Source organism: Nanorana parkeri, unplaced genomic scaffold (genome assembly GCF_000935625.1).
Source record: "Nanorana parkeri isolate BGI_ZX_2015 unplaced genomic scaffold, ASM93562v1 scaffold315, whole genome shotgun sequence".
Lineage (NCBI taxonomy): Eukaryota > Metazoa > Chordata > Amphibia > Anura > Dicroglossidae > Nanorana > Nanorana parkeri.
The window spans coordinates 80126-108029 of NW_017306583.1; the positions used below are offsets into that span (position 1 = coordinate 80126).

Genomic DNA, 27904 nt, shown 5'->3' on the forward strand with positions numbered 1-27904 from the left:
GGGGTTATATGGCACAAAGGCATTAAAAGAGAAACAAAGTTTAATCTGCAACAATGGTAAGGTCAATGGCCTCCATTAAAAATTGGCTTTAGCATTTGTGTATGTCTGGGAAAGGAACTCACTGACCCTGCTAGGCACCAAAGGAGCCCATATATAACTTTTTAATGTAAACTGGGGTCTCAAATCTTCACATTAGCAGCTAAAGGATGTGTAGGGTAACACCCAACTTTTTATTTATTGCTATAAATGTCACAGTGTGGCAGTGTGGCCACTGGGATTGAGCAGGGTAGGACCAGTTGTTGACAAAGACACCTTGGCAAATGCTTTCAATGTAGGCAGCAGAGACCTCTGGTTTTATTACGTTAATAAGGTTAATTTAGGTTTCCTTTCTTAGTGATGTGTGGGCAGGAATATTGGCCTGTAAGTTGCAGGAGGGAGTGGTCTGCGGAAATCAGTCTTCATTGTGAAGTTTCTCAGAATATGTTAATGCTTGTATCAATCAGAGAAATAAATATATGACCAATACCAACTAAACTGAATGAATCATTCACTGATTGGACACTAGTACACTTAGATGACATTGGTTCTTATGGCTGTATGCACTACACACACATGTTTTCCGCTCCCTGCACTGCCTAAAGCATATCTCCAATTTATTTAATTTTTCAGTTGGATAGAATAATGGTGTCACCAAGAAATGATGTGAGGAGAAATGTCCTTTATCACAGGCAGAAATAAAAACCTGAAATACATTCCATTTACTTCCCAATCTATTCAAACCTGATCATTTTTATAATACAATCAAAGATTAAAGAAAATATGTCATCATTGATACATGGAGGCTGACATTGATGACCTCCCTTTAAAAATGCTAGTTGCTTGGATGTTATGTTAACCTTATGGCTTTAGCTCTTTGATTCACTGACCTGCAACAAGTATGTACAGTAGATAAGGACTTTTCACTGGCTTTACTGATATGCAGATTTGCTCAACCAGAGAGAAACAAGCATTTTTAAGAGAAGGTCAGCAATTGCAGCTCTTTTACTTAAACTTATAAGGTTTTCTTAAAGGATTCCTAAACCCTCCATTTTTTTTGCATATATCTACTGATAGCAAGCAAGAAACTGCTCGGGCGGCCACAAAGCATCTTGGGGCGGGCGCATGCGCAGTTCGGATTTTCGGCTGGGAGACGAGGAGAGACGCACCCGTATGTAGACACCATGGGATCGGAAGTGCGAGCAAGGACAGAGGAGTCAGCGCTGGATCGGAGACCCGTAGCAGCGCTGGAGAGAAGGCTGAAAAGGACAGGAAAGAGGAAGATCGGATTAAGAAACATCATTTGAGGTAAGTTTATCTGAGATGAGAAAGAGGGACACCTTCCAGCACAATGTATTTAGGTAATACACTACGTCACGCAGAATTGATGTCCAAAAAATGATTGGTTAACCCCAGAATGTTTTCCTTTATTACTTTTCCTTTATCCTGGCTTTTCATGATAGCAAACAAGATAATTAAAGGGTACGATGAAGGTTTTGAATCAGAATAATACTTTTGGTAGTTAAATACATTTTTATAGATATCAGTATATTAGACCAAAAAAGGGACAACTAAGGAGGAAAGAGGGACAGAGGGATTTGGTTCAAAATGAGGGACAGATGGGATATATGCATCTGCTTTGATCTTATGTACAACTCAAACAAATATAAAATCCTCCAGGGGTCAGTAGCATGTAATGCAGAGTTCTCAAGGCAGCAGTAAGTTATGCAGAGTGCAGAGGACAGTAGTAAGTAATGCAGAGTACAGGGCTCAGTAGTAAGTAATGCAGAGTGCAGAGTTCACCAGTAAGTAATGCATATCTGCAGAGGTCAGTAGTAAGTAAAGCTGAGTGCAGGGGTCAGTAGTAGTTAATGCATAGTACAGATGTCAGTAGTAAGTAATGCAGATTATAATGAATGTGCTGCGCTTCATCTAGAACAACACATAAACAAATCTCTATAATAAATATGTGCTTAAATAATACATGCAATCAAAAAAGTGTTCACAATCAATCTTCTTGTAAATAATAGTCCTCTGGAAAGTTCAATCATATATTCCGTATTCAAATATACACAAATGTGGAATCACACGTATAGAGTGCTCAAGATTTGTCCCAAGTGCACCACACTCTTTATCCTTCCACTGTGAAAGTTCTTTGTGCAAAGTACATACGTCAACTCCAATTATCACCCAGGTGCTCCCCCTCTCAGTGGGCCGCTCACCTTATAAATAGACCTGAACAGGTCTAGAATCGCTTTAATGGGTCTCCAATCGATCTTATTCAAACGCCATCTCTCCACAATCGTTGCATAGAAAATGACGTCAGCGTGTAATCACGACCATATCCAATAAAATATAAAACAATGGGGCAAAGGGTCCTGCTGTAGCGACATACGACCCGCGACAGCAGGACCCTTTGCCCCATTGAGATGCATTGAAGAGCGATATCGCGCGGTAAATAGCCGCGATATCGCGGGAATTACCGCGCGATAAATCGCTCAATGTGAACGGGGGCCTCAGACGCCGCAGCTGAAACGGATCCCGACAATTATGTCTGGATCCGCCCAGCTGCGTGAGTGACAGCTGGCTCTGCCTATCTAGAGGGAGAGCCAGCTGTACCCGCCCCCTCCCCCGTCCGTTCCGCAAGTCAGCGCTGGAGGGTCGGAGTTGGGAGGGGGGAATCCAGTCCCTCCCCTGTCACAGCTCTCTGCCATGACAGGATCGAGAAGTGAGCGAACGCCGGTATGTGTTGCCTCACTTCCCGATCTACTGAGCCGACCTGTGACAGTCTCATTGTCACAGGTCGGCTAGAACTATGAGGTGAGTGAAAAGCACTCACCTCATAGTTCTCCTTTAACAAGAGTTAGGTCATTCATTCGGTACCAAGAAGCTGCCACTAGAGGGAGACCATGTTCCAAGCATAAAAGGATATTATGCAGCTGCAGCAGGTTGATGGAAACATTGGAACAACTTAAAAAGGCAATTATATAAAAACTTGAATTATATATTATATTAAAAAAATTATGTGTAAGGATCTGCTATAGATGAAAGGAATCCCCAGCCGCTTTTTTTACAAAAAGGAGGAAGCAGCCAGGAGCTGTCATTGCTGGCAATCTAAAAGGCATTTTTTTTCTTTGTAAATGACAGTTTTGCTGTAGTAGTTTGCCTACATCCCCCAGATGCGCCATTTCACAGTCAGTTTCAGGCATCCCTGAAGTATGTTATTTAAAGGAACTGGGCATTTAATGTTGACGTTTAAGCATTATTAAAATCATTGCTCCCAGCCAAACACTTCTTCTTTTACTCTTGTGCAGAAAAATCTCCATTTATTTTGAATAAATAGGGATTTTCCGGGCACCTGACCAGCCATGACACTTTGCACAGAAGGCCATACAGCGACGATTTAGCAGGAGCAAGAACATAAGATTTTCAGGGTAGGAAGAGGGTCATTTAAACGTTAACTATCAAAATACAGTTATCTTTGAGAAAAAATAATTTATTGGTTTATAGGAGATCATGATGTCATCCACCCTTCTCTTCACCTGGTCCAATCAGAAAACCTTGTACACCTTGTATTCATCAGAAAAAAAAACATGAGGGTCTATTCACGAAAGGGTGAAGAGTTTGGAGAAGGCCGGAGAAGTGAACAATCTAGGACAACATAGCTGATTTGGAAAAATTCTCCAATTCAGCTCACTTTCCAGTTCTCCTATGTTGTCCTAGATTGTTCACTTCTCCTGCGTTCTTCAAACTCTTCACCCTTTTGTGAATAACCCTGTATGTGTTCTCTGAATGGTGTTGGTGCCAAGCTTGTTACTTCCTGTGTTCAGTGTACAGAGGGGAAACTACACCCAGAAGATCACGGCTATCACTGTATGTAGTGGGGAATACTACAGTGATTTTCAGCATCCCCAGCGGCCCTCTGGATATCAGATATGAATACTTACATTGAGCCAAGCTGAAACAATGTAAGTTTCCATAAAACATCATTCCTGGAGTTCCGCTTTAATATAACCAATGAAAGGGTCTGAGTGGTGTTAGAGTGTTTTATCATTATCCAGCTCCCTCAGTGCCTCTCTAACTGGCCCTATATAACTGATTCTATAGATAACTATATCTATATTTTCATCTGACTATGTTTTACAGCCTGACAATCAACACATTTTTGGACAGAATGAAATAAGAATTTGATAGACATAAAATAAAATAAAAGCCAGGCTTCCCGGCCAATCAGCATCGAGCCGGCCAAACAGAATGGAGTCGGCGAAGCCGGGCGGTGGGTAATGACACGCCGCCTGGCACCCTGATTGCCCAGAAGCTGGCTCTATGCTACCAAAAGTACTGGTATTGGTACTCGGTATCGGCCAGTACCGAAATATAAATATCTGTACTCGTACTCAATACCAAAAAACAGTATTGGTGCATCCCTATTCTGTATCCTGGGTGTAATTCTCAGTATATGATCTTATTCTGTATGTATGGACTCTGCACATGACCTCTTCTCTTGTCCTGTATGCTGGGTGTAATTCTCAGTATCTGGTCTTATTCTGTATATATGGACTCTCCACAGGACCTCTTCTTCTTGTCCTGTATGCTGGGTGTAATTCTTAGTATATGATCTTATTCTGTATGTATGGACTCTGCACAGGACCTCTTCTCTTGTCCTGTATGCTGGGTGTAATTCTCAGTATCTGGTCTTATTCTGTATGTATGGGCTCTGCACAGGACCTCTTCTCTTGTTCTGTATGCTGGGTGTAATTCTCAATATATGATCTTATTCTGTATGTATGGACTCTGCACAGTATGACTTCTTCTTGTCTTGTATGCAGGGTGTAATTATCAGTATATGATCTTATTCTGTATGTATGGACTCTGCACAGGACCTCTTCTCTTGTCCTGTATGTAGGATATCATTCTCAGTATATGATCTAATTCTGTATGTATGGACTCTGCACAGGACCTCTTCTTCTTGTCCTGTATGCTGGGTGTAATTCTCAATATCTGGTCTTATTCTGTATGTATGGACTCTGCACATTATGACTTCTTCTTGTCCTGTATGCTGGGTGTAATTCTCAGTATCTGGTCATATTCTGTTTGTATGGACTCTGCACAGTATGACTTCTTCTTGTTCTGTATGCTGGGTGTAATTCTTCTCAGTATATGATGATCTTATTCTGTACGTCTATGGACTCTGCACAGGACCTATTCTCTTGTCCTGTATGTAGGATATCATTCTCAGTATATGATCTAATTCTGTATGTATGGACTCTGCACAGGACCTCTTCTTCTTGTCCTGTATGCTGGGTGTAATTCTCAGTATCTGGTCTTATTCTGTATGTATGGACTCTGCACAGTATGACTGCTTCTTGTCCTGTATGCTGGATGTAATTCATTCTCAGTATATGGTCTTATTCTTTATATATGGACTCTGCACAGTATGACTTCTTCTTGTTCTGTATGCTGGGTGTAATTCTCAATATATGATGATCTTATTCTGTACATATAGACCCTGCACAGTATGACTGCTTCTTGTCCTGTATGCTGGGTGTAATTCTCAGTATATGGTCTTATTCTGTACATATGGACTCTGCACAGTATGACTTCTTCTTGTCCTGTATGCTGGGTGTAATTCTCAGCATAAGTCGGGTATACACAGTTAGAATTCCAAATGAATGAAATCAAACTCGGAAAGTATGTTCAACTTTCTGATAATTAACCCTTTCACTGCCAAGCCCTCCGGAACATTTTTCAAATCAGCTGGCCAAGCCATTTTTGAATTTTCTGCAATTTTTTCCTATTGATTTAGCAGATGGCGGCGGTGCCGGCGGGGGGCGCCCGGTATTTTTGATAATAGCAGTCATCAGCGGCTTGTGAGCCGCTGATGACAGCTATTAATTTAAAGGGGACAGTCTGCTGAACAGTTATACTATAAGCTGATGGTCGCTAAAGCGACCATCAGCTTATAGTAGAACTGTAAATGCCAGGTCCGTATGGCATACTGACCTGGCCAGCTGGAAGCACTTTTGTAGGTCCGTATGCCATACGTCCTTGGCAGCGAAAGGGTTAAAGGGGTCAAATCAACAATCGATATTGACCTAATAATTGCAAGAACTTGCGCTATTGGAAATTGGGGATACTAAAAATGATAACATATGAATAAAAGTTTGAATAGATAAAATTATGTGAAATTTAATTGTTCTAGAAGGGTAAGGGAAGCTGCTGAACTAAAGGCACTCAGCCCCTATTAGGATGTATTTTCTCAAAACGTACAGCGCTAGCAGTCCTTCAGAGGTGAATATAAGAAATACAGCCTATCACAGTTTATTAGATACATTTATACATTATCTGATTTGAATATTTTATAGACTTTAATTTGTTTACACAACCATTCACATTGAGTTTTTTGAGACACACCCCTTCACTGAATGTTTGATTTATTTATTATACACATTTTTTAATAGCACTTGTCAAACCTTGATCTTAACGTCTGATTTCTTATATTCACCTCTGAAGGACGGCTAGCGCTGTACGTTTTGAGAAAATAAATCGATATTGACCGCAGTGATGAAATTTGAAGGAGCATGTTGGAAAATGTTTCTCAATCAAACAAATTTCTTACAGTAAATGCGGTTTTTGTTTAAAAACTCCATTCATTTGCTAAAACGAATGTTAAATAAAAATGAAATTTAAAAGATATTTGGAACGACAATTGGCAAGTTTCTGATGCCAGTATCGAAAGTTCTGACGGGATCTTTCGCACGAACGTTTGCGTACAAAACTAAACATGTATACCCTACCTTATTCTGCATGCAGGGACTCTGCACAGTAGCACACTCAGGGGGCAATTTACTAAAACTGGAGTAGTTACCCATAGTAACCAATCAACGTCTCTCTTCCGTTTATTTAAACTTTGAAAATGAAAGAGAGAAGCTGATTGGTTGCCATGCACAGCTGCTCCAGATTGTGTCTGCTCCAGTTTTGATAAATTGCCCTCTCTGTTTTGGTGCGGCGTATGCCACTTCCTCCTCTCCCTGTAATCTGTTCCTCCAGGTTGACATGTCTGTTGTTAGAGAGATTTGCCATCAATTTCCCTCCTGACAGGAGATAGGGGAAAGACTACTCAACAGGCACAAGCAATAAAAACATGACCAGACTGAAGGTGTATAATGCATTCTTGGGGTGCACCCTCTACCCCATCAATATCTGCAGTGGTTAATGAGTTGAAGACCTTATTCTACAGGGAAAATCTGGACGCAGAATTGCACGAATTGCAGAATTGCACGAAATATTTTGTAGCTGTATCCTTTGATAACTCGGAATTATCCCACATTATGTAACCCTTTATATATACATCTTGGTATCTGGCAGCACAATTGACCAACAGCTTGGGGGAAGTCACTTGATGCCTTGTTAAAAGAACAGGCTTTCTTTGACCCACTAGAGCAACCAGCATGGGAATTTAAAGTTTGTTTGTTTTCTTTTACTATTTTTTAGGCAAATTTCTTTGTTGAATTTTGTATTTGAAAAAGTACTAAAACAAATAAAAAAAAACATGACAGATGCCCTAAACCTTCCCTGCTGTTTACTTAGAAAACGTATAGTAGTAATGTCAAAGTCATAAGATTTGAATATCTATTATGTCATAATGTGTTACCGCTATATACATAGAAAAAGTAATAATACTAATAATAATAATAGTGTGCAGTACACACAATAAGGATACTAGAGGTAATAATAATTATGTTTATATAAAATAGATATTATTATGTGGTCATTGCTCTATCTGTATCCATATTGTTAGCCCTCAGGCTCTCCCTCCTCCTCTTCCAGACAACAAGGAACCTCAGACATGTGTGCCACTGACACGTCAAAACAATACCTGGCCTGTCATTTATCCTAACCAGCTGACCACTGTCCCTATCTGTCCCCAGAGTCAGCGCCATTTTGTTGTGGACCAACACCTTAAAGTCAATAGCTCTTGGTAGCCACAAAAATGGCGCAGAGCGGCGTTTCAGGCGGAGACGGCTTCTGAGAGAGTTGACGCTCTAGGCTCAGAAGGAACGTGTTGTTGGTAGGTGGGGTGCGATGACATCAGAGTGCAGTGGGTAACGAATTGGATGACGTCATTCCCGGATGTTTCCCGGACAGAGGAGGCTCGGGACATGGAGGAGGAAGAGGAGCGGGAGGTGGTGCGGGTCCGGGTCAGGGTGAGTCTGGCAGGCCAGGTCACGTGACTTGGTGCTGTTTACCTCCTGTATCCTCCCTACCGCAATCATAGCCTGGGCACCCCCATATACACCTATACCTGTAGTGTGCAGAGCCCTACCTATAATATATAAACCCAGTGCATTGTATACTCCCTCATATGTACTGTGTACCGTTATCATGTCATAATGAATTACTGGACACGTCCCCATATACACCCATATTATCTATAGTATACCACTTTATTTGTCCCTCTCCAGCCTCCATCCATAATCTACACATCCATGTCTATAATATACTCTTCTCCTCTGTACTCCATACCCTCATCCTGCTCCCCTCCCCCCTGCTGTCATAACACTGGGCACCTGCTGGCCATCACTTCCCCCATAATCCTATATTGTCTATAATGCTAAACTTTATGTAGCCCTTCCTGTCTCCATCCATAATTTGTACTTGTCTGCTGTATACCCGCTTCTGACTCTCTTCTCCATAACACTGGCCACCTGCTGGCTGCATGTTATATGAACCTATCAGCCTCCACCCGTTATCTGTATACCCTATCCATTTATACCCCATTGTAACACTGGCCACCTGCTGGCTGCATGTTATATGAGCCTATCAGCCTCCACCTGTTATCTGTATACCCTGTCCATTTATACCCCACTGCTCAGTCCAGATTACCCCCATTGTAACACTGGCCACCTGCTGGCTGCATGTTATATGAGCCTATCAGCCTCCACCCGTTATCTGTATACCCTGTCCATTTATACCCCGCTGTTCAGTCCAGATTACCCCCATCCTGGTCCCATTGTAACACTGGGCACCTGCTAGCCATCACTTCCGCCAGAATCCTATATTATCTAAAGTGCTAAACTTTATGCAACTTATATACCCCTTCAGCCTCCATCCATTATCTATATACCCTATCAATTTATACCCTGCTGCTCAGTCCATATTACCCTCATCCTTCCCCCATCTTGCTCCCATTGAAACACCGGGCCGGCTGTATACCCTCCTCTGTATTGTATTCAGTCATTGTGCCCCCTTTTGATGCCATCATAATACTGGGTTCCTCAACTTCATATACACTTATCAATAGTAGTATTTTGTGACCCCCCCCGCCTCCACCCATAATTTATATCTGCTAACCATTGTACAGTATACTTACCATTATATCCTCATCCTGTGACTGTGTTATCATATTAAACATGGTGCCTGCTGTAAAATATAATGGGGGGTATTTGTCAAAACTGGAGCAGTTGCCCATCGCAACCAATCAGCTTTTCTCTTCAGTTTGTTCAGGTAAGATTTGAAAACGAAAGAGAGAAGCTGATTGGTTATTATGGGCAACTGCTCCAGATTGTGTCTGTTCCAGTTTTGATAAACTCCCCTCAGTGTGTTTGTAATATGCCATCCACTTCATAAACTGTACACTGTGTCTACTGGGCTCCCTTACCCTGCCCTGTCCCTGTGGCCATCATAACACTGGGCAGCTTTCAGGGTTTTAGGCCTGCAACTAATGATTGTTTTCATAATCAATTAGTTAGCCGATTGTTTTTTCCATTATTCGGATACATTTAAAAAAAAAAAATACCATCCTTAATTTAAAATAAATTACACAAATGCAGTGTTACAACGTTTACTTCAGAATAAAACGGCATGCAGAATTTTTTGCAATCGCACTGCACTGGAATGCACAGCACCGCGGTACCGTGCGTTCCAGTCCGGGCGGTCACACTAGAGCTGAGAGGGGCGTTTGGGGTGCCATTGAAATGAATGGCACTGCAATGCAACTCATTAGAACTAAAGAAGGGGCTTGGATAGACTGCAAAACACCTTCAACCATTCAGAACAAATTCACCTACTACTAGCCCCATCTTACTCACCCATTGCATACCGCTCTCCTTTATACTGTGTACCCTCAGCCTTCTCTCCCCTAATACCATAATAACACAGAGCACCCCTCCATTACACCGATCAGCCATAACATTATGGCCACCCACCTAATACTGATTAGGTCCCCCTTTTGCCACCAAAACAGCCCTGACCTGTCAAGGCATGGACTCCAGTAGACCACTGAAGGTATGCTGTGCACTAAATTGCAATGCAATGTGGTATCTGGCACCAAGCCCTCAGTAGCAGATCTTTTTAGTCCTATAAGTTGTGAGGTGGAGCCTCCATGGATCAGACTTGTTTTTTCAGCACATCCCACATGTGCTCGATTGGATTGAGATCTGGAGAATTTAGAGGCCAAGTCAACTCCTCAAACTCATTGTTGTGTTCCTCAAACCATTCTGAAACCATTTGTGCAGTGTGGCAGGGTGCATTATCCCGCTAAAAGAGGTCACTGCCATCAGGGAATATTGTTTCCATGAGGGGGTGTACTTGGTCAGCAACAATGTTTAGGGAGGTGTTACATGTCACATCCACGTGAGTGGCAGGACCCAAGGTTTCCCAGCAGAGCATTGCCCAAAGCATCACACTTCCCATAGTGCATTCTGGTGCCATCTCTCTCCCAGGTAGGCAACACACACACACCTGGTCATCCACATAATGTAGAAGAAAACGTGATCCATTTCGGATTTGTTCCGTGGTCTAGTTCTGATGCTCACATGCCCATTGAAGGCGGGTTTGACGGTAGATGGGTCAGCATGTGCACCCTGACTGGTCTGCAGCTATGCAGCCCCATACACAGCTAACTGCATTGCACTTTTGTGTTCAAACACCTTTCTATCAGAACCATCATTAACTTTTTCACCTGTTGCGGGTTCACCACTTTTCCTTCCTTGAACCACTTTTGGTAGGTCCTGACCACTGAAGACCGGCAACATCCCACAAGAGCTGCAGTTTTGGAGTTGCTCTGACTCGGTCGTCTAGCCATCATAAGTTAGCCCTTGTCAAAGTTGCCCAAATCCTTACACTTGCCCATTTGTTCTGCTTCCAACACATCAACTTCAGGAACAAAATGTCAGTTTTCTACCTGATATCTCACACCCACTTCTAGGTGCCATTGTAATAAGATAATCAGTTATTCATTTCATCTCTAAGTGGTCATAATGTTATGACTGATCGGTGTGTATTACCTATAGTGTTTCACTTTATGTACCCATCCCACCCTCCACTCATAGCCTGTACTCCTGTCCATTGTATACCCACCTTTAGGCTACATGTGCTTATCCTACCATCAAAACAATGAGAACCTGCTGTGTAAAATCTTTTATGTGTTATACCATTTCTACCCTTAATCTACCCCCAAACCCCCCCCCCCCCCCTCCTTTGTACATTACCTTTGCCGTCCTACCGGTTCACAGGGTATTGGCTATGCACCCCATATATAATGCACATTATGCCACTTCCACTTCTACCCTGACTGATCTTGGTCTGTAATCTACAGCATATCAGCATTCCATTATGTACATCCTATACATTGTATATATTATGTGTCTGTTCTCTCTGTTCTGTCCATCGACCATTCCTGAACTACAGTCCCACCAAGTCATTCTGCATGCCTTATGAGGGCAGAGTAGGAAAAAGTCTTGTTTCCCATGGCAACCAGTCCAAGGTCCTCTGTAGCATGACAGTTACCACTGTGCAAAAAGCCTGACTTCATGCTGATAACACAATTCAATAACTCCAAATATTATTTTCATCCATGAGAACTAATAAGTCATATTACTGAAAATGAAAATTGTTGTAGCAAATAACAAATGCCTTATATCTTAGTGAGCTTGGCTTTCTGTCTCCTGTTTGGGCATAGCAGGATCACATAACTAAGCCCTTGTGAAATTAGTTTGAGGACACACAGAGGAGTGTTTTCTGACTAACAAAGGTAACAGCAGGTATCTTCTTTTCAGGTCTGCTGTCACTTTCGTAGGTTTGTTGCTCTTTACATGAGCTTCATCACGCAGCTGGTGTCTTCCTTGGGCACTTCTCTCCTAAACTCTCCCAGTGCCTTAAACATGTTAGATTGGGAGCACTGGGCAATGCTCTTGAGACTGGTTGGCTCACAATGAATAGCCTCTCGCTTGCTATGTGACATCTACTTTTCTAGGCATTTGGGAGTACAATATATATTTAAAGCAGATATACTAGCAGTATTTAAATCTAAACTCCAGGCAGATATAAAAGACAAAATAAATGCAGCTCTGTATTAATTAATCAAATCATTGAATGTATTTTAATGCAATGAATGTAAGTACCTGAATTTGACTTGATGTCATCCTCTTACAATCCCCTGTACAGCAACACTCAAATTGGGAGAGGGAGGAGCAGAACTGGAAGCCAGTCTGGTGTGCTTCAAGGAAATGTTCTGGCAAGGACCAAACTTATAGTAGAAGAGAGCAGAGAGATGACCTCACCAGTCTCCAGCTGCTCTTGGATTCCTTAACTGTTTGTTAATAAATAAATAATTTCACTGGTGTTATTTATTTATTTCCTGGCATACCACTATAATGTCTGCATGATGTCTCTCTCACCTGTTGTTTGCATTTTATGTCTTACTTATGCTTTGCCTGGCATTTGTTTACCTTCTATCCTATAGAAATGCGAGGGTGTCCTGCAGCCAGAGTCCCGGTCATTTGCCGTGGACCCCCAGATCACCTCCCTGGATGTTCTTCAGCATATATTGACCCGGGCCTTTGATTTAAATGGGTGAGTTGCGTCATTGTTGACCATGTGGCCTTCTCAATCCTGTCATTCCAAATTGGACCTCTGTTAGATGATAGTCAGATCTCTCATTTCAAGATGTTTACATTTTACAGAAAAGTTAACTGGTGGGGGGAGCCTTCAAATAGAACCTAAATGTGAAAACTGAATGGGTTTGGGCAGGAGCAGTGATTGTGGAACCAGAAAATTCCCAGTGAAAGAGAATCTTTAAAGGTTTGGGGGCATTTGATAAACTTTGAAATTAATGTTTTTGAAATAGTTTTTATTCGATTTATTTTCAAAAACAAAATTGCAAAGTGGTAACCCATGCAAATGGGTAGCATGTGGCTCGTTTATGTACCTAGTATTACAATTTTTTTTCTGTGCGTCTTCATGGCCAAAGTAGAGGAAACACAGACAAATGTTTTGCCACTTCAGTCATGTAAAATGAGAAAACAGAACTTTAGAGGAACATACTGAGCATTCATTGTAGAATGGAAGGGTGAAGGAAAAAAGATAATATAGAGAGGGGAAGGGGGGTTCAGCCCTGCAGAGCAACTATCCTACTCATCCCTTTAGGCTCCAGAAAGATATTGTATCCAGGCGTCCCAGGCACTACTGAAGACTTCTATCCTTTCATTGAGTATGGCCAACAATTTTTAATTGATCATTATTCAGCAAAGCTTGGTCTTGACTAGTTTCAAAAGGGATAGAAGAAGTGGTGAACCCGACCCCAGCTTTCCCCAATTCTGAAACAATTAGGTGAGGTGCCAGGAACAAAGGAAGCTATACAAGCTGGGACCATATTCCATAATACCTCTTATTAGAACTCTTGCCTCTGTAATTGAAGTAATAATACATGATTGAGATGCCCTTGAGGCTGTTGTAAGCCCTCGCCCAGGTCTTATTCCCACCTCTCCATAAAAGGCAGTTTTTGGGGTCGAAGTAAGGATGGTGTATATAGTGGATATGTGACCTGACATTCTGTTGAGGTTCCAACAAAGATGTCCCAAAGGTGTCTTTGTAGTCATATTTGTCTGCTGCCCCAAAGATTAAAATACATGGACTATTGTTTATAGCGGAAAAGCTCTGTATTGGGCATGTGGAATTTATTGTGAAGAATTGATCTAGACAGGATTCCCTGATTGTTGCACTAGTCCACTATCCTCATAATCCCTTTGTTCGTCCACCAGGCAAAGACTGTAGGATGAAGGCCTGGAGTGAAAGCAGGGTTATGGAGGATGGAAAGCAGTGGATTGAGAGCCGATATGGGCTTGGGCCTAGTGAAGGTTGTCCCAAAACAAGGATTAAATTTTTTTTTTTTTAACAATTCATCTTCATTTTTTACAGTGCGCATCCATGACTGTGTTGGAGAGTATTATGGGAGCACATCAGCAGCAGTTGTCTTCTATTCAAACTGTCTGGGGGGATTTATCAATACTGGAGCAGAAGAATCTGGAGCAGTTGCCTATGGCAACCAATCAGCGTCTCTCTTCAGTTTGTTCAGTTAAGGTTTGAAAATGAAAGGTGGATGCCGATTGGTTACCATGCACAGCTGCTCCAGATTTTGTCTGTTCCAGTTTTGATAAATTCCCCTCTCTGTTTCTAATTGAAAGTTTATATAGAACTACAGAGAAACAAAGCAGAAGGATGGATCATTCCTTTGACATATTCAGCTTTATGTGTATTCCACACTTCAGCTATTGAGCTCTGGTAGCATCAGATGAAATAGGATCCTTGACTGTCACCTGCTGGCTGGAATATGTAAATATAGAATATTTACCTGTTTAAAAAAAATGTTAATTATTTTTTTAGACCTCGTGCTGTCCTCTCAGCTCCCTAATCCGCTATACACACCTTTGACAATATTCTTTGTCTACAGGAAGAACTTTGGGATCAGTTACCTTGGCCGCGACAAGCAGGGACACGAGAACTACCTGTCACTCATGTCCGAATGGGACCTGGGAACGGCATTCGCTAGCGCCTCCAAACCATACCTACAACTGAAGCTGGACATTAAGCCATCTGAGGACAGTAAGTATAGGGGCTCAGATAGAGGCCAAGACTCCCAAAGAATAGTAGTGCCATGAAGCTAGCCTTGTGTGCCTTCTGTGCATTTGGGCAGCTCAAGAGGTCAGTCCACCAAAAGAGATATTTCAGTGAAAGTGTCATTAGTTCACTTCTTTATTTCTTGGGGACTTTAACAATGAGATCTCCCTGCCATAGTTTGGGTTTTCACCTACCCACCTTACCGTCTCATTTTCTGCAAAGGTGGGTATTACAATCCCTTGCATTGTATTATCTGTAGTAGAAAGTAAACATCCAGTAAAAAGACCCTATAATAATTGTCACAGCAGACATGCAGTACTGGGGATACAAGCAAGGTAAAGATTACCTGAGAAATACAAGTAACCATGTAAAGGCGATAAAACTTTAAGTATCTACCAGAAACTGATATATCAGTTTTAGTTGGACTGAACCTTGAACGTACAATTCACTTGTTAGTCGGTTTAGAAAAGGAACCAGAAGGTACTATTAAAGTGAACTTAACTTGGCCAGAAACATTTCTAAGAAAATAATGCTGAAGTGCCAGGATGTTGGGGTTCCTGTGCAGTTCGACTCTTCTGTCTCTATGAAACCCCTTGGATATTAGGCCATAGCTGTACATTGACCCCCTTTCCCCTGCCCCATTTGGCTGTAAGACCGTCCTCCTTTAATTCAACTGTCAAATACCACAGTTACAATGGGCTGCAGATACCTTGGCATTTGACTGTTAAATTACATGAGCTTAGCAGTTGATGGGAAATAACTTCAGCCTGAGCCTAAAATCCACAGGAGGCCCCACTGGGACATATGTTCCCTTAGAAATATTTTTTAGGCCAGGTCAGGTCCTCTTTAGGCTGCTAGCATTTCTCTTGTTTTGAGTGGACTTTCCCTTTTAAATCACTTTATACCAGGTTCCTTCTTTGTAAAGCACACCGTAGCCAGCTAATGGGTAATCTTAATATTGTAGGTCCTCTCCTTGAAGACTGGGACATCATCAGCCCGAAAGATGTCATTGGAACCGACTTATTTCTTGTGGACAAGCGTTCATTTACTGCGGCTCTGCCCTTTACTCAGTCCTTATTGTCCCAGGTGAGAGACAGCTCTGCACATTTGAGGAAGACCACTCAAAATTTAAAGCTCAAACTAGAACTTAGGTTTGATATAGCGTCGAAGGTATTGAATCTGTCACCCTGCCATAAAGATTTATCTTCTTTATTTGACTTGTCACTGGGACATAAAGTGCTTTGAAATCCACCATGTTGTACCAGAACAGGAATTGAGGGGAAATCGTCCAGTGAGGACATCTCATTCAGTGGCAGCTTTCTAAGTGGGTATTTCCACTTGCTTTGGAGAGATTTTCTTTCTCTTTCTCTCTTCAGAAAGGAAGTAAGGGGAAATCTCCCCATAAGGAAACAACAATAAAAAAAGGTCTGTGCACTGGTTTCATTTGCCAGCTCCTACGCTACTATTGTGTCCTATAGTGATGTAGGGCACAGTGTGCAGCAGGGGACCAGGCATCTGATACACCCAAAATTTTCTGGATGCAGAAGATTTCGCAATAGCTCTTCCAGAAAGAGAAGATGAGATGCACTGGCTAATTAAGCAAGTTTAACTTTTCTGTAAACTTTGCATTCTCATACTGCTCACAGTGACCATTTTTACGAGAACGGTAAGTGAAGTAAAATCCAAACATGCTGTCACTTGAACAGTGTGAGGGAAATCTCTCCCATGGGACCCAAACCCAAAGTGCAAAAATGAATAAATAACAGTGGTTTTAACTATTTCCTGTTGTATCCAAATAAAAATAAAAACGTTTTGGCTTTACATACATTTTTAAAAGGTTTTCAATTTTGCTTGGTAGAATTTGTGTGGACAGAAAATTATGAATGTTTGTTTACCCCTAAGCTGTCTGCCTATATTGTGCACAGTAGACAGGTACACTTTAACTATGGAATTTTTCTTGTGATGCAGGTAGGTCGTACGATTTCCCGTATGCAACAGGCACTGAGCTGGACGTATGGTGAGGATATAAAACCTTTTAAGCCACCGCTCAGTGATGTGGAGTTCCACACTTACCTAAACCACGAAGGACAGCTGACCCGTCCCGAAGAGCTTCGTCTGCGCATATACCACGGCGGAGTAGAACCCTCACTAAGAAAGGTGAAGAGAAGGGCATTTATAAACTTGCATGTTATGGCAGCCACGTTTTTCTAAATGCATAGGGATGGAAGCTCTTTTGATATATGTTAGAAAGCTAAGCAGGCTTGCAATTATGACTTCTTACCTTTTTCCCCTGTGCTTTAGGCAGTGTCATTGCAGGCCTAAACCAAATCATACATTGCTTTATGTAAATACCAACACTTTGCAGTCTTCACTGTGAATGCAAAGACTTAAAACAATGAAAGCTGCTTCAAATACATTCTGTTTGTTTTCATGTTTTTAGTGGCGACAGCCATAGTGATTTTTGTATTGTATTAATGTAATCATTGGAGATCACAAATTGCTAGAAGCAGTCAGCCCCTGCATAAATATATCTAATGGGTGCTCCTTCTATGTGGCCACATAGCCAGTTGTGGAAAGCAGAATGACAGTATGTACATCTAGAGGAAGCCCTGATGTCTTCCTTGTTCTCAGCCTTGGTTGGGATACACTGTAGCCAAACTTTGCAGGGACCCCTGGCACCGTAGGTGTTGACTCAAACAGGTGTGTGGAGCTGATGCCTCTCTTGTTGCCTTTCCTTGTCTGCAGTTACAGAGTGGACAAGGCCAAGCTGAATGTAAACAGAGCTTTAGCCTGGACCTTTTTATGTCAGCTCTTAAAGCACTGGTAGAGAAAATGTAGTATGTCATAGGCTTAATCTAAGCTATAATGCATGTGTTATATGCCATAAAGATCATTATTTTTTTTAGCCAAGTGGCCTTAGATGTTTGTTAAAGCTTAGTGGGTTCAATCCTATATGTGCAAACAAATGCATTTTTAAAAATACAGCCATCTTTTACATTTGCCTTACCTATAGCTTCATGAATGACAACAGCTCCTGCAGGATAAGGGTATTCATGCTATTGCTTGCCCTAATAAGACCCCCCTTCTGTTATTTGTGTTTCTCAACTCCAATGCTCAATGATTCAACAAAACAGTAGTTGATTGATAGCAGTGGGTTTTACAACTTAAAGCTTACCTTCATAAACACAAAACACCTGCTTTTCTTTTTATTAGCTAGAAAACCCTCTCCTTTGCCATGTTCTACTTTAGTTTCACTTTGTTGTTTGGGCGCCTGTCTTCCCTGCTATGCCTAAAAGCCAAGTAAATAAAACACCCAGTGAATCCGCTACTGCTCGATTTATGTTCAGCCTGTCCTTGATTGCTCTGCAACTGCAACAGGCACTCTAAATCAGAGAGGCACGCTGAATAGGGCTTTTTCTTGGCTAAAACAAAGACAATAGCAGGCATCTTATGGCTGTTTAAAACGGTGTGCAATAAAGTACAAAATGGTGGCAATTTCTGCTATAGCGATTCAATGAATTATTACTTTTTGCTTGGAATTGCTGATTAATTTGTTTTCTATTCTGATACATTTTCCCATACCCTCTTTAGATTTGAAATTCCCTTACCCTGTGGATCCTGCTTTGTTTTCTTTCCTTTTTACTGTAGGTCGTTTGGCGTTACCTGCTGAATGTGTACCCAGACGGGCTAACGGGACAGGAACGCTTGGATTACATGAAGAGTAAAACCCGAGAGTATTATCAGCTGAAGAGCGAGTGGAGGGAGAGGTGCAGCCAGGAGGATCTAGAGTTCATCCAGGGTAACGTTATGAAAGATGTCCTTAGAACGGACCGCACCCACCCTTATTACTCTGGCTCTGAGGATAACCCTCACCTGCAGGCCCTACATGACCTGCTCACCACCTATGCCGTTACCCACCCACAGGTGTCTTACTGCCAGGGTATGAGCGATATTGCATCACCCATCTTAGCAGTCATGGACAACGAGGCTCATGCCTTCATCTGTTTCTGCGGCATTATGAAGAGGCTTGAGGGCAACTTCCGCATGGACGGCGAGTGCATGTCCGTTAAGTTCTCCCACCTCAAACTTCTTTTGCGTTACTCTGACCCAGAGTTCAACACCTACCTAATGTCACGCGGTGCTGATGACCTTTTCTTCTGCTACCGTTGGCTGCTGCTGGAGCTTAAAAGGGAGTTTGCCTTTGAGGATGCCTTGAGAATGCTAGAAGTCATGTGGAGCTCTTTGCCTCCAGATCCTCCAGAAAAAGAGGTGGAGCTGGTGGGACCCCCCTGCGCTCCAGGAGAGTATCGGAAAAACACGCGGAAAAGGCACATGATGAGGCCTGACCGCGGCCTAAGCCCAGAGGAGGAGGCGAACGAAGTGGTGGAGAAAAAAGTGGAGGAGGTGACTGTGACAGAAAGCAAAGAGCCTATTGCACAGGAAGGACCTCCAGTGTTGAGATGTCCTTTGTTGAAACAGCCCAGCTTCGGGGAGTTCAAATGTTATGAGGAGAAAGAAGCACGGACAAGTTTTGAGACTGATGATCTAGCAACGAGTCCCACTTTGCAGGTCAGACAATCCACAGAGGAGGAGGAGGAGGATGAAGAACGGCTGTGGGAACAAGAACCCCTTATAGAACCTCCTGATTCCTTAAGTGTCACCAAATCCATATCTGCTCTTTCTTTAACCTCTTGCTCCCCAACTTCACAGAGCTCAACATCTCTTGAAGCTGCGGACCATGCTGACGAAACCTCTGCTGCTATGTCGGAAGATGAGGCTGTGCCTGAAGCTGAACAGACTGTGGCCACTTCCCCGGCCACTTCCCCAGCCCCTATCAGCTTGCCCCCACCCCAGGAGTTTGGGCGCGGCAATCCTTTCATGCTGTTTTTATGCCTTTCCATCTTGCTGGAACACCGCGAGCAGATCATGAAACAAAACATGGGTTATGACGAGCTGGCAATGCACTTTAACCGCCTGGTCAGGAGGCACAACCTTAACCGTGTGCTGCACCGCGCCAAAGCTCTCTTTGCAGACTATCTACAGTCAAAGGTGTGGGATTCCGAGGAGGGAGATGAGGCAGCAGCAGAATCGCCTTCCACTTCCTGACCTTCTCCTCCATCATTTCACAGCTCCATAGGTACCAATGTTTCCAGGCTAGAAGCAATGCGGTAAAAGGGATCGAACAAAGACTAGCATCTGCTCTGCAGACCAATATTTGCAAAGAAGTCTCTAGCATATGTTGTATCGCCATATTTGAACAATGACATTTAGGAATGCAAAATGTTTTCGTTGGCTTGAATGGGATGAGCAGGTTTGATTTATCAAATCTAGCTCAAGACCAGAAGAAAAACAATCATTAGTAAAACACTAATTTACCTTCTACGCATTGTGTTCTGCAACTATATGTGACCACAGTTGAACGTGGCACACAAAAAATATGGGACTGGCAATTTCATGTTGATCAATGTCATGATTCGGTGCCTCTGCACACCAAAAAGTGACATTTAACAACAAGCTAATCATATAAACATCAGTTTTATATTTGGCGTGCAATGCACTTTTGTTTGGGGATTTATCAAGGAATCGCTAGTGTTTGCCTATATTGTCTGCCGCCATTAAGGCATGTAGTGTGCTTTAGATCCACCTTATGGATAGGAAATGTTTTTCTATATCTTAAGTTGACATAAAGCATATAAAATGCATTTAGTATACATGCACTACGACAAACGAGCTTATTCAATATGGCAAAAAGTAGTATGCAAAGTTCAGTAATCCCCAGCAGAGTTCACTTGGCTCTGAACTGGACAAACTGAAATATGATTGACGGCTGAGGGTTACTGAACTTGACCCATTGTCTATTCCAAGCTGCTTTATTGAATGAGCCCAATTTTGTCCAGTTGAGGACCTATAAGGATTTTTCTCTGACACTAAGAGCCTGGTCTAAAAACTACAAATGTCTTTGACGGCATTGGATTATATGGGAACCATATATTTTGGAGGCCCAAGAGCAAAGGCAACTTGACAGTTTAGAGACCAGGGTTACTGCATGTTGACTGAATACTATTTAGGAACACGTAGTAAAGTTTGGTTCCAACATATGAAATAGTTTAGGAGCAGTTTAAAGGACGGACACTGGAGGGAGCTAATTGATAAGCTTTGAGTTTAGCTTGTAAAACTGGCCAAACACTGAGATTTTCGTACAAACATTCATAAAAGAACAATTTTCATCGGAACATTCGATAACTCCATCAGAGACTTCACAGATGTCTTTCCAAATTTTGTTTGAGTTTAACATTTGATTTTGGAATTGATGGAGCTTCTTGAACGAAAACCACATTCACTGTTCGTTCAAGAAACACCATCCTGCTCCTTTCGATTCCTCACTGTGGTTTAACATACAGGTGAAACTCGAATAATTAGAATATCGTGCAAAGTTCATTTATTTCACTAATGCAACTTAAAAGGTGAAACTAATATATGACATAGACTCATTACATGCAAAGCAAGATAGTTCAAGCCGTGATTTGTCATAATTGTGATGATTATGGCTTACAGCTCATGAAAACCCCAAGAACCCCAAATCCACAACCTCAAAAAAGTAGATTATTACATGCAATCAATAAAACAAGGATTGTACATAGAACAATATAGGACCTCTGAAAAGTACAAGCATGCATATGTACTCAGTACTTGGTTTGGGCCTCTTTTGCAGCACTTACTGCAATTACTTTTGCATGATATTCTAATTATTCGAGTTTCACCTGTAGGTGGTTTATTTGACCCCATTGACTATTGGAAAATGCAACAAACATTCCGAAAGCAAATGTTCTTATTTTCTATATCTATTTGCCACTGAGAATGAAGAGAAATACCAGGTACTTCTGGATATGGGGATCATGTGACAAAGCTGGTGCTTAGTGATTGGCCCAATGCTGTCACGTGGGGGCAGGGATAAAGTTCCCAGCCTTGGTTAAGCCCCCACTCTAAGCTTGCACATGTCTTCTTTTACTCAGTCTTGGTGGCACTTGGAACAAAGGAAAGTTAGGTACAACATGTTGCATGGGCTGGCTTTAAAGTGAACATGTTTGTTTGCCCTGCTGGGGCAAGGCACAGGTTCGCTTTAAGGTCTGTATGGATGACAATTACTGAAAAGAATGGCCTGGGTAGCTCATAGCAATCAAACATAAAGCAGGGAGACAGGTTGCAGGCTGTTCCCATGTCTGTCTGCCAGCTACATGTGGAGAAAACTGTGTTTTTTTTTTCATTCCAGTGTGCTGCCACCTCTCCTTAGCATATCATAGCTGAATAGGCCCACATCAGGCATTTAAATCTCATGGAGTCATGGTAGCTGTTCAGTTGCTGCATAAGCAGTGGTGCCAGGCATGTAATGATGATGTAATACAAGCGATGGGGCAGACATGTACTTTATGAAGGTGCTAGCTACTGGGCCTAGCTGCTCTAAAGTGTTATTTGGTTAAAGGAGATATCCTCAACTCCTTGTATAAAAGTAATATCCTCCTTTTCTTTTATTAGGCCATTTGTTTATCTCAAGCTGAGATACCAATAATCTGTGGCCTATTTGTGGTTTCATTGACTTTGGGGGGGGAGGGTGTTTGATAGAAGAGGGATGTATAATCATATATTAGAATGTATCGGGGGCGATATATATATATACAAGGTGCCTGATTGGCCTGACAATGTGATATTTCTAGCATAGTTGGGACAGTGAGAAATAATTGGTAGCTAGTGTTAACTGACCACGGTTAAGTATTGTATAGACTTTCCAATAATCTAGTACAACATATACGTGATTTATAGCATACATGATAGTGTATCAGACCCAAGTATAATAAGCACATAGAACAAATAGCGATGGAGATATAGCTGACAAGTTTGAGTGAGATGCCACAATGTACATCCCCCTGCTGTGGCCTTTTCCTTCCTATTATGCAGAACAAATATTTGTTTTTGTCTGTACTTCCTCACTGGTTAAGAGCAGATATCATTTTGTTTTCTGACCCTAGAAGAGCACCTGTCTTCTGTGCATGCTAGGATAAGCCATTTTGCACATAAACCGGTCTTTGGTTCAGGGCCGACCTTGAATCAGGTAGCCGATCTGGCTAAAGCTTGCCACACACATTACAATCTGTTTTTACAATCTTCTTAGGTTTAGGAAAGCTAAGTAATACTGTATGAGGGCCTTGTAGGATCCACTTAGCCCAAGAGTAGGCAACCTCGGCACATCAGCTGTTGAAGAGCTGCAAGACTGACAGCCACATGCTTGATTCCTATGGGATTTGTAGATTCACCACAGCTGGAGGTTGGAGGTTGCCTGCCCCTGAGTTAGCCCATCACTATATTTTGTGTTATGAGAGGACCTGAAGAATCGGGAGGAACACACAGGCCTTGCAAAACATGTCTCTGCTGGTGACCTGGGATCCCAGTTCTGCAATACAAATATGACAACTACTCTGTTCTATTATGTTGCCCTTTACTGCTGACTTGCAAAATCTTGGCGGAATGTGATGGGCTATGTTCTCTGATAAACGTGTCTGGAGCACAAAATGGCTGTTTTCTTGTGCATAGGTGACAGGTGTACTTGAATCAACATAACTACCTAAGAACTCCACTGTTAATAGAATAGCAAGGCAGAAAACTTTGATGGGTATTTACAAAAACAGGCTAGTTGGGAAGCTTTGCAGAGCGAATACCTTATTTGCGGGCGTTTATGGCAGCCGCAGTTATTGTGCAACCAGATTTTGCATCCCAGTTGAACCAATTGAGTGCGATTAATCAGCAATTAGCCATTACATCAGAATTTGGTGGAGGTCAACATGGAGCTATTGCTAGAACCCGCATCAAGTCACAGGAGATATCCCCTAAAATGAGTCCTGCGATTAAAAAATGTTGTCATGTCAACTGCGTACTTTCAGCTGTAGACTTGCTTCAAAGGATGTTTGTTACCACTAGAGGTGGAAACTTACAACTGAGACTATATTGGACTCGACTGATTGCACACTGCACCGGGCTTTGTAAATCTCCCCTGTTTTCTGTACACTGAACATTACATATCATCATGCTGGAGGGAGCCAGTATTTTCCAGAAACTGTAGAGGAGGTTCACTTCCCAAGTCCTCGTTCATTTCATTCCAGCCTCTAATTTTGCACATGGGCACTGTGCCTCTTATTTATTTGTGTTTTAGTTCTGGTCTTTGTTCTTTATTGTGTTTTAGTATACTGTTATTTTTTTATGATGTTTTATTGTTTTATGCCAAGGAAAGGTTCATAAACACACATGTGCAGCAAGGCTAGAGGAAAGCAGCTGATGGCCGTACAGCACCAGTCCTTGGATTGTGACAGTGTGTTAGTTTATAAGCATGGCTAAATTTCAATTTAAATCCATATGCTGTAAATGTGGTCTTAAGCCCCCATTCACACCTGTCATGCATGTCAACCTGCATAGCCCTTGGCACATTTTGCTGTATTTGTTGTGCATCAGCATAGGGCAGCCCAGTCTTTTTAATGAGCTGCCCTACGTGCAACATATGTGACAACGATGCATATGCAGCAGTTTGAGCTGTGCTTTTTTTTGCCTGCGTGTTGGTTGCACGCGTGTGCCTTGCTTGAAATGTTTGGGACGTCATTAACAAGTCATGACACCGCAAGATCGACACATATGCACCTCGGGTGAATGGCCGCTCAGGAGTAAGTCCAGTCTATCGTTATCTTTTTTTTTTTTTTAAGTTGTGTATATAGTACAGAAGGATTGGAACATAAGTCACGTTTTCACTTCTATCTGGGGTTCTGTTGGAGAGATTTCTCTTTACTTCCTGCCCTGCTGACAGGAAATAAGGGAAATTCTGCAACAGCGACAGAAAAAAAGGCTGACCAAATAAAAATATTTCTTTGTTGCCGTGGGAGATTTTCCTCTTACTTCCTCTCTGGTGAAGTCTGTCTGTAGTCACCGGGACAGTAAGTAAGGGAGAATCTCTTTTCTTTCTTTGTTTCCTTTTATAGGCTTTTCTACTTTTAGACAGTCAGTCTATTGGCTTACATAAGCTCTCCTGTAACTTTCCTGGCATGTCTTATGTAAATTCTTTTTAGCCATGTCTTTTATATCTACCATCACAAGAGTGTATTCCCAGTGTCCTGGATTAGTCACCGTTTATAGCAATTGGGGTTTCAAGAGGCACTAGAAGATGTATAAATGTTTAAAACAGCATCATTTTATTTATTCAAATAAGACATTCAAATCATTAATAAATATGATAAAACACAGAAAAAGAATCCCAAAGTAGTCCCCTCAGTAAGTAAACCTCCTGCAACCACATTCACAATTCATGAATTACACATCCTTCAACAATATCCAGTAGTTAAGTTTAATTGTATCAACAATGTCTATTTGTTTTAAATCATATTCACACAGTCTTTACGTTGTGGCATGCCTTCTGACGCGTTTCGCTGATGTGCTTCCTCATGGGAATGGAGGTAACTCATCGAAGAGTGTCAGCATAAGTAAGATTCATTCCAAGCAAAGGCGGAGCTAAAATCTTTCCCTTCACACAGGCTGTGGTGGGACCACAGGGATAGTACAAGACAAGGACCCAATGACCTGTGTACTTCTATTCGAGGATCACATCCAAAAGTGAATGCCATAGATACCAGAAGGGGTATCCCAGATTTGTCTTAAGAAGAGTCAGGAGGAGTTGGGAAGCCCTTTTAAAGCAAACCTGGACTTTGCCTGTGTAATGCAAAGCAACAGGTTTGCTTTAATGTCCCCTCCCCTGCAGCAAATACTCACCCTTTCTCCGCTAGCTTACCGCACGCATCAGCCACTGTGAGCCAAGACAATATATGGTACTTCTGGTTATGGGGGAGCCTGTGTCTCGGCTCATAGGTGATTGGCCAGAGATGTCACATAGGAGCGAGGAGAGTCATTAGACCCTTATGTAAGCTTTAAGCAGTGTGACTCAGGGCCTATTCGGCTGCTTGCGTCCGCTAAACTGAAAGGTGGTGAAGAAAAGGCAAACGTGGGGAGCTGAGGAAGTGAAAGTATCATTAAACATTAAAGTGAACCTGTTGCTCAGCACAAGTTCACTTTAGGAACCTATTGGTTTGCCAGGTTTCATTGGGTCCTAATTTCTTTTTTTTTTTTTTTTATTACCTAAATGTACCGTCCATGGGTCCATTCCACTCTCTCCAATAACATTCACAGGCATAAAAGAAAAATGTTCATGGGAAAAAACCTTTTGTGAAGGGAGTTGCCTTTGCTGATCTCCTGAAACTGTTAGTTCTTTAGCTGTCATGCTCATCTTCAGGCTTTAGGGCACCGGACCGGAATGCGGGCATTTTTGTGCCACACATTCTGGAGGGGGGCAAGCTGCGGTGCCCACCCCAAAACGCAAGGAGTCTTCACAGTATGTGATCCTGTGCGTTCCAGCAGCTAACAGCGCTGGAATGAATTGGAGATGGTGTGATCCGGTCCTCAATGGTTTCCTGCACTGCTCACCTAGAACAAATATTCACATTAAGACTTTGTAATGTTTACTGGTGGGTCAGTGACCCAGAAAGTATTAAAGCCAGAGAATGAGCATGCATTATCAGGAGGTCAGCTTTGGCAGCGCCTGTATTTCCTTCATGACAGATTCCCTCTGATTTTCTTTTCTTCACATAAATCAGTGTTGTACAGGAGGCATATTTACTGGACTATTGTGTCATATTAACTTGTGGGAGGCTTTTGTGTACACACACAAGTTATGAACACAGGTTTGTGGCTCCAAAGTGGAAGATTTATTCCAGAATCAATGTAGAATCCACATCTCTCACTTCGGTGCCAAAACCCCATGTTTGTAAATTATAAAGAGATCTTTGGGTGGATCCACACACATATGTGTGCATGTATACAGATGCATACAATGCCTATACAAAGTATTAACCCCCTTGGAAGTTTTCATGTCTAATGTAAATCTGGCCATATGTGGAGCAAAGTTCTTGATGAACCAGCTAAAATCCGAGCCGAAGGTGGTGCTAGAACCCCCCATGCGTAACAAATATTTTTTCAAAGTAGCTGGTCCAAAAATTTTCAGACGAACAGCACTTCCATCCAGTCACTGGCACTGTCCGGGTATTCAGCAGCCTCTGAATTCAATAGCCAGCAGTGGGAATTCACATGAATGCTGTTGAGTGTGGATGGAAGAGCAGCAAAAGCGGGCTGCCAAAAGTACATCTGCTAAATATCAACTTTCAGGCCTTGTTCACACTGTTGTGCTGCGTCAGTGCACACTCGTTAATGCCTTAGTGCATCCCATTTATTTAATTGATTTGCCTAAGACACCAAAATACAACAGTAAAAATGCGTATGCATGCAGCATTTTTGCCAGCACATGGCAACTCATGTTAGTTGTGAAGGTGCATCTGGGGTGCCATTCAGAATACATGGTACCAAGTTGCACCAATGCATGTTACTGGTCATTACCACAGGCCAATGGTGTGAAGTAGCCCTTAGTGTTTCTATACCTATGTGGTTATTTTGTGGTTGTTTTTTTATTTTTTTATTATTGTACTCAATTTAAATCACTGTGCAAAGATCTGTTCTCACTATGACATTATATATAATACATATATGTTAATATTTCTGTTGATCAGTCTAATGATGATAAAACATGAAAATTTCCAAAGAGGTAAATGCATTATGTAGGTTTTATGTATTTTAATAGTAACACCTTAGGACACCTTCTTTTCTTTCCGTTGGCATAATACACAATCCATATTTGAACTGCCAGGTTCTTGTCCGGTGTTTCTGAAGTCACTTTTACTTATGCTGTTCACACTGCTTCTTATTTCTACACACCTTATTTTACTACCATGAGCCTGGCGGGAGCTTTCCAGGTGAAAGGCAATTGAATATCCCTGCTCATCCATATCAATCTCATGATGCTGGAGCATTCTGGTGGATAGCCAAACCTACCTCT

The 27904-nt window shown here is 42.0% G+C and overlaps 1 protein-coding gene across 1 annotated transcript; it reads left to right on the forward strand.

Annotated features, from left to right (window-relative positions):
* The first annotated feature begins 8122 nt into the window (after positions 1-8122).
* On the forward strand, positions 8123-20277 carry TBC1D25 (TBC1 domain family member 25). Its single transcript, XM_018558003.1, has 6 exons — positions 8123-8243; positions 12782-12891; positions 14768-14919; positions 15899-16020; positions 16903-17091; positions 18583-20277. Exons 1-6 carry the CDS (start codon positions 8154-8156, stop codon positions 20038-20040), a joined length of 2121 nt encoding a protein of 706 aa, XP_018413505.1. The 5' UTR covers positions 8123-8153; the 3' UTR covers positions 20041-20277.
* The last annotated feature ends 7627 nt before the right edge of the window (positions 20278-27904 follow it).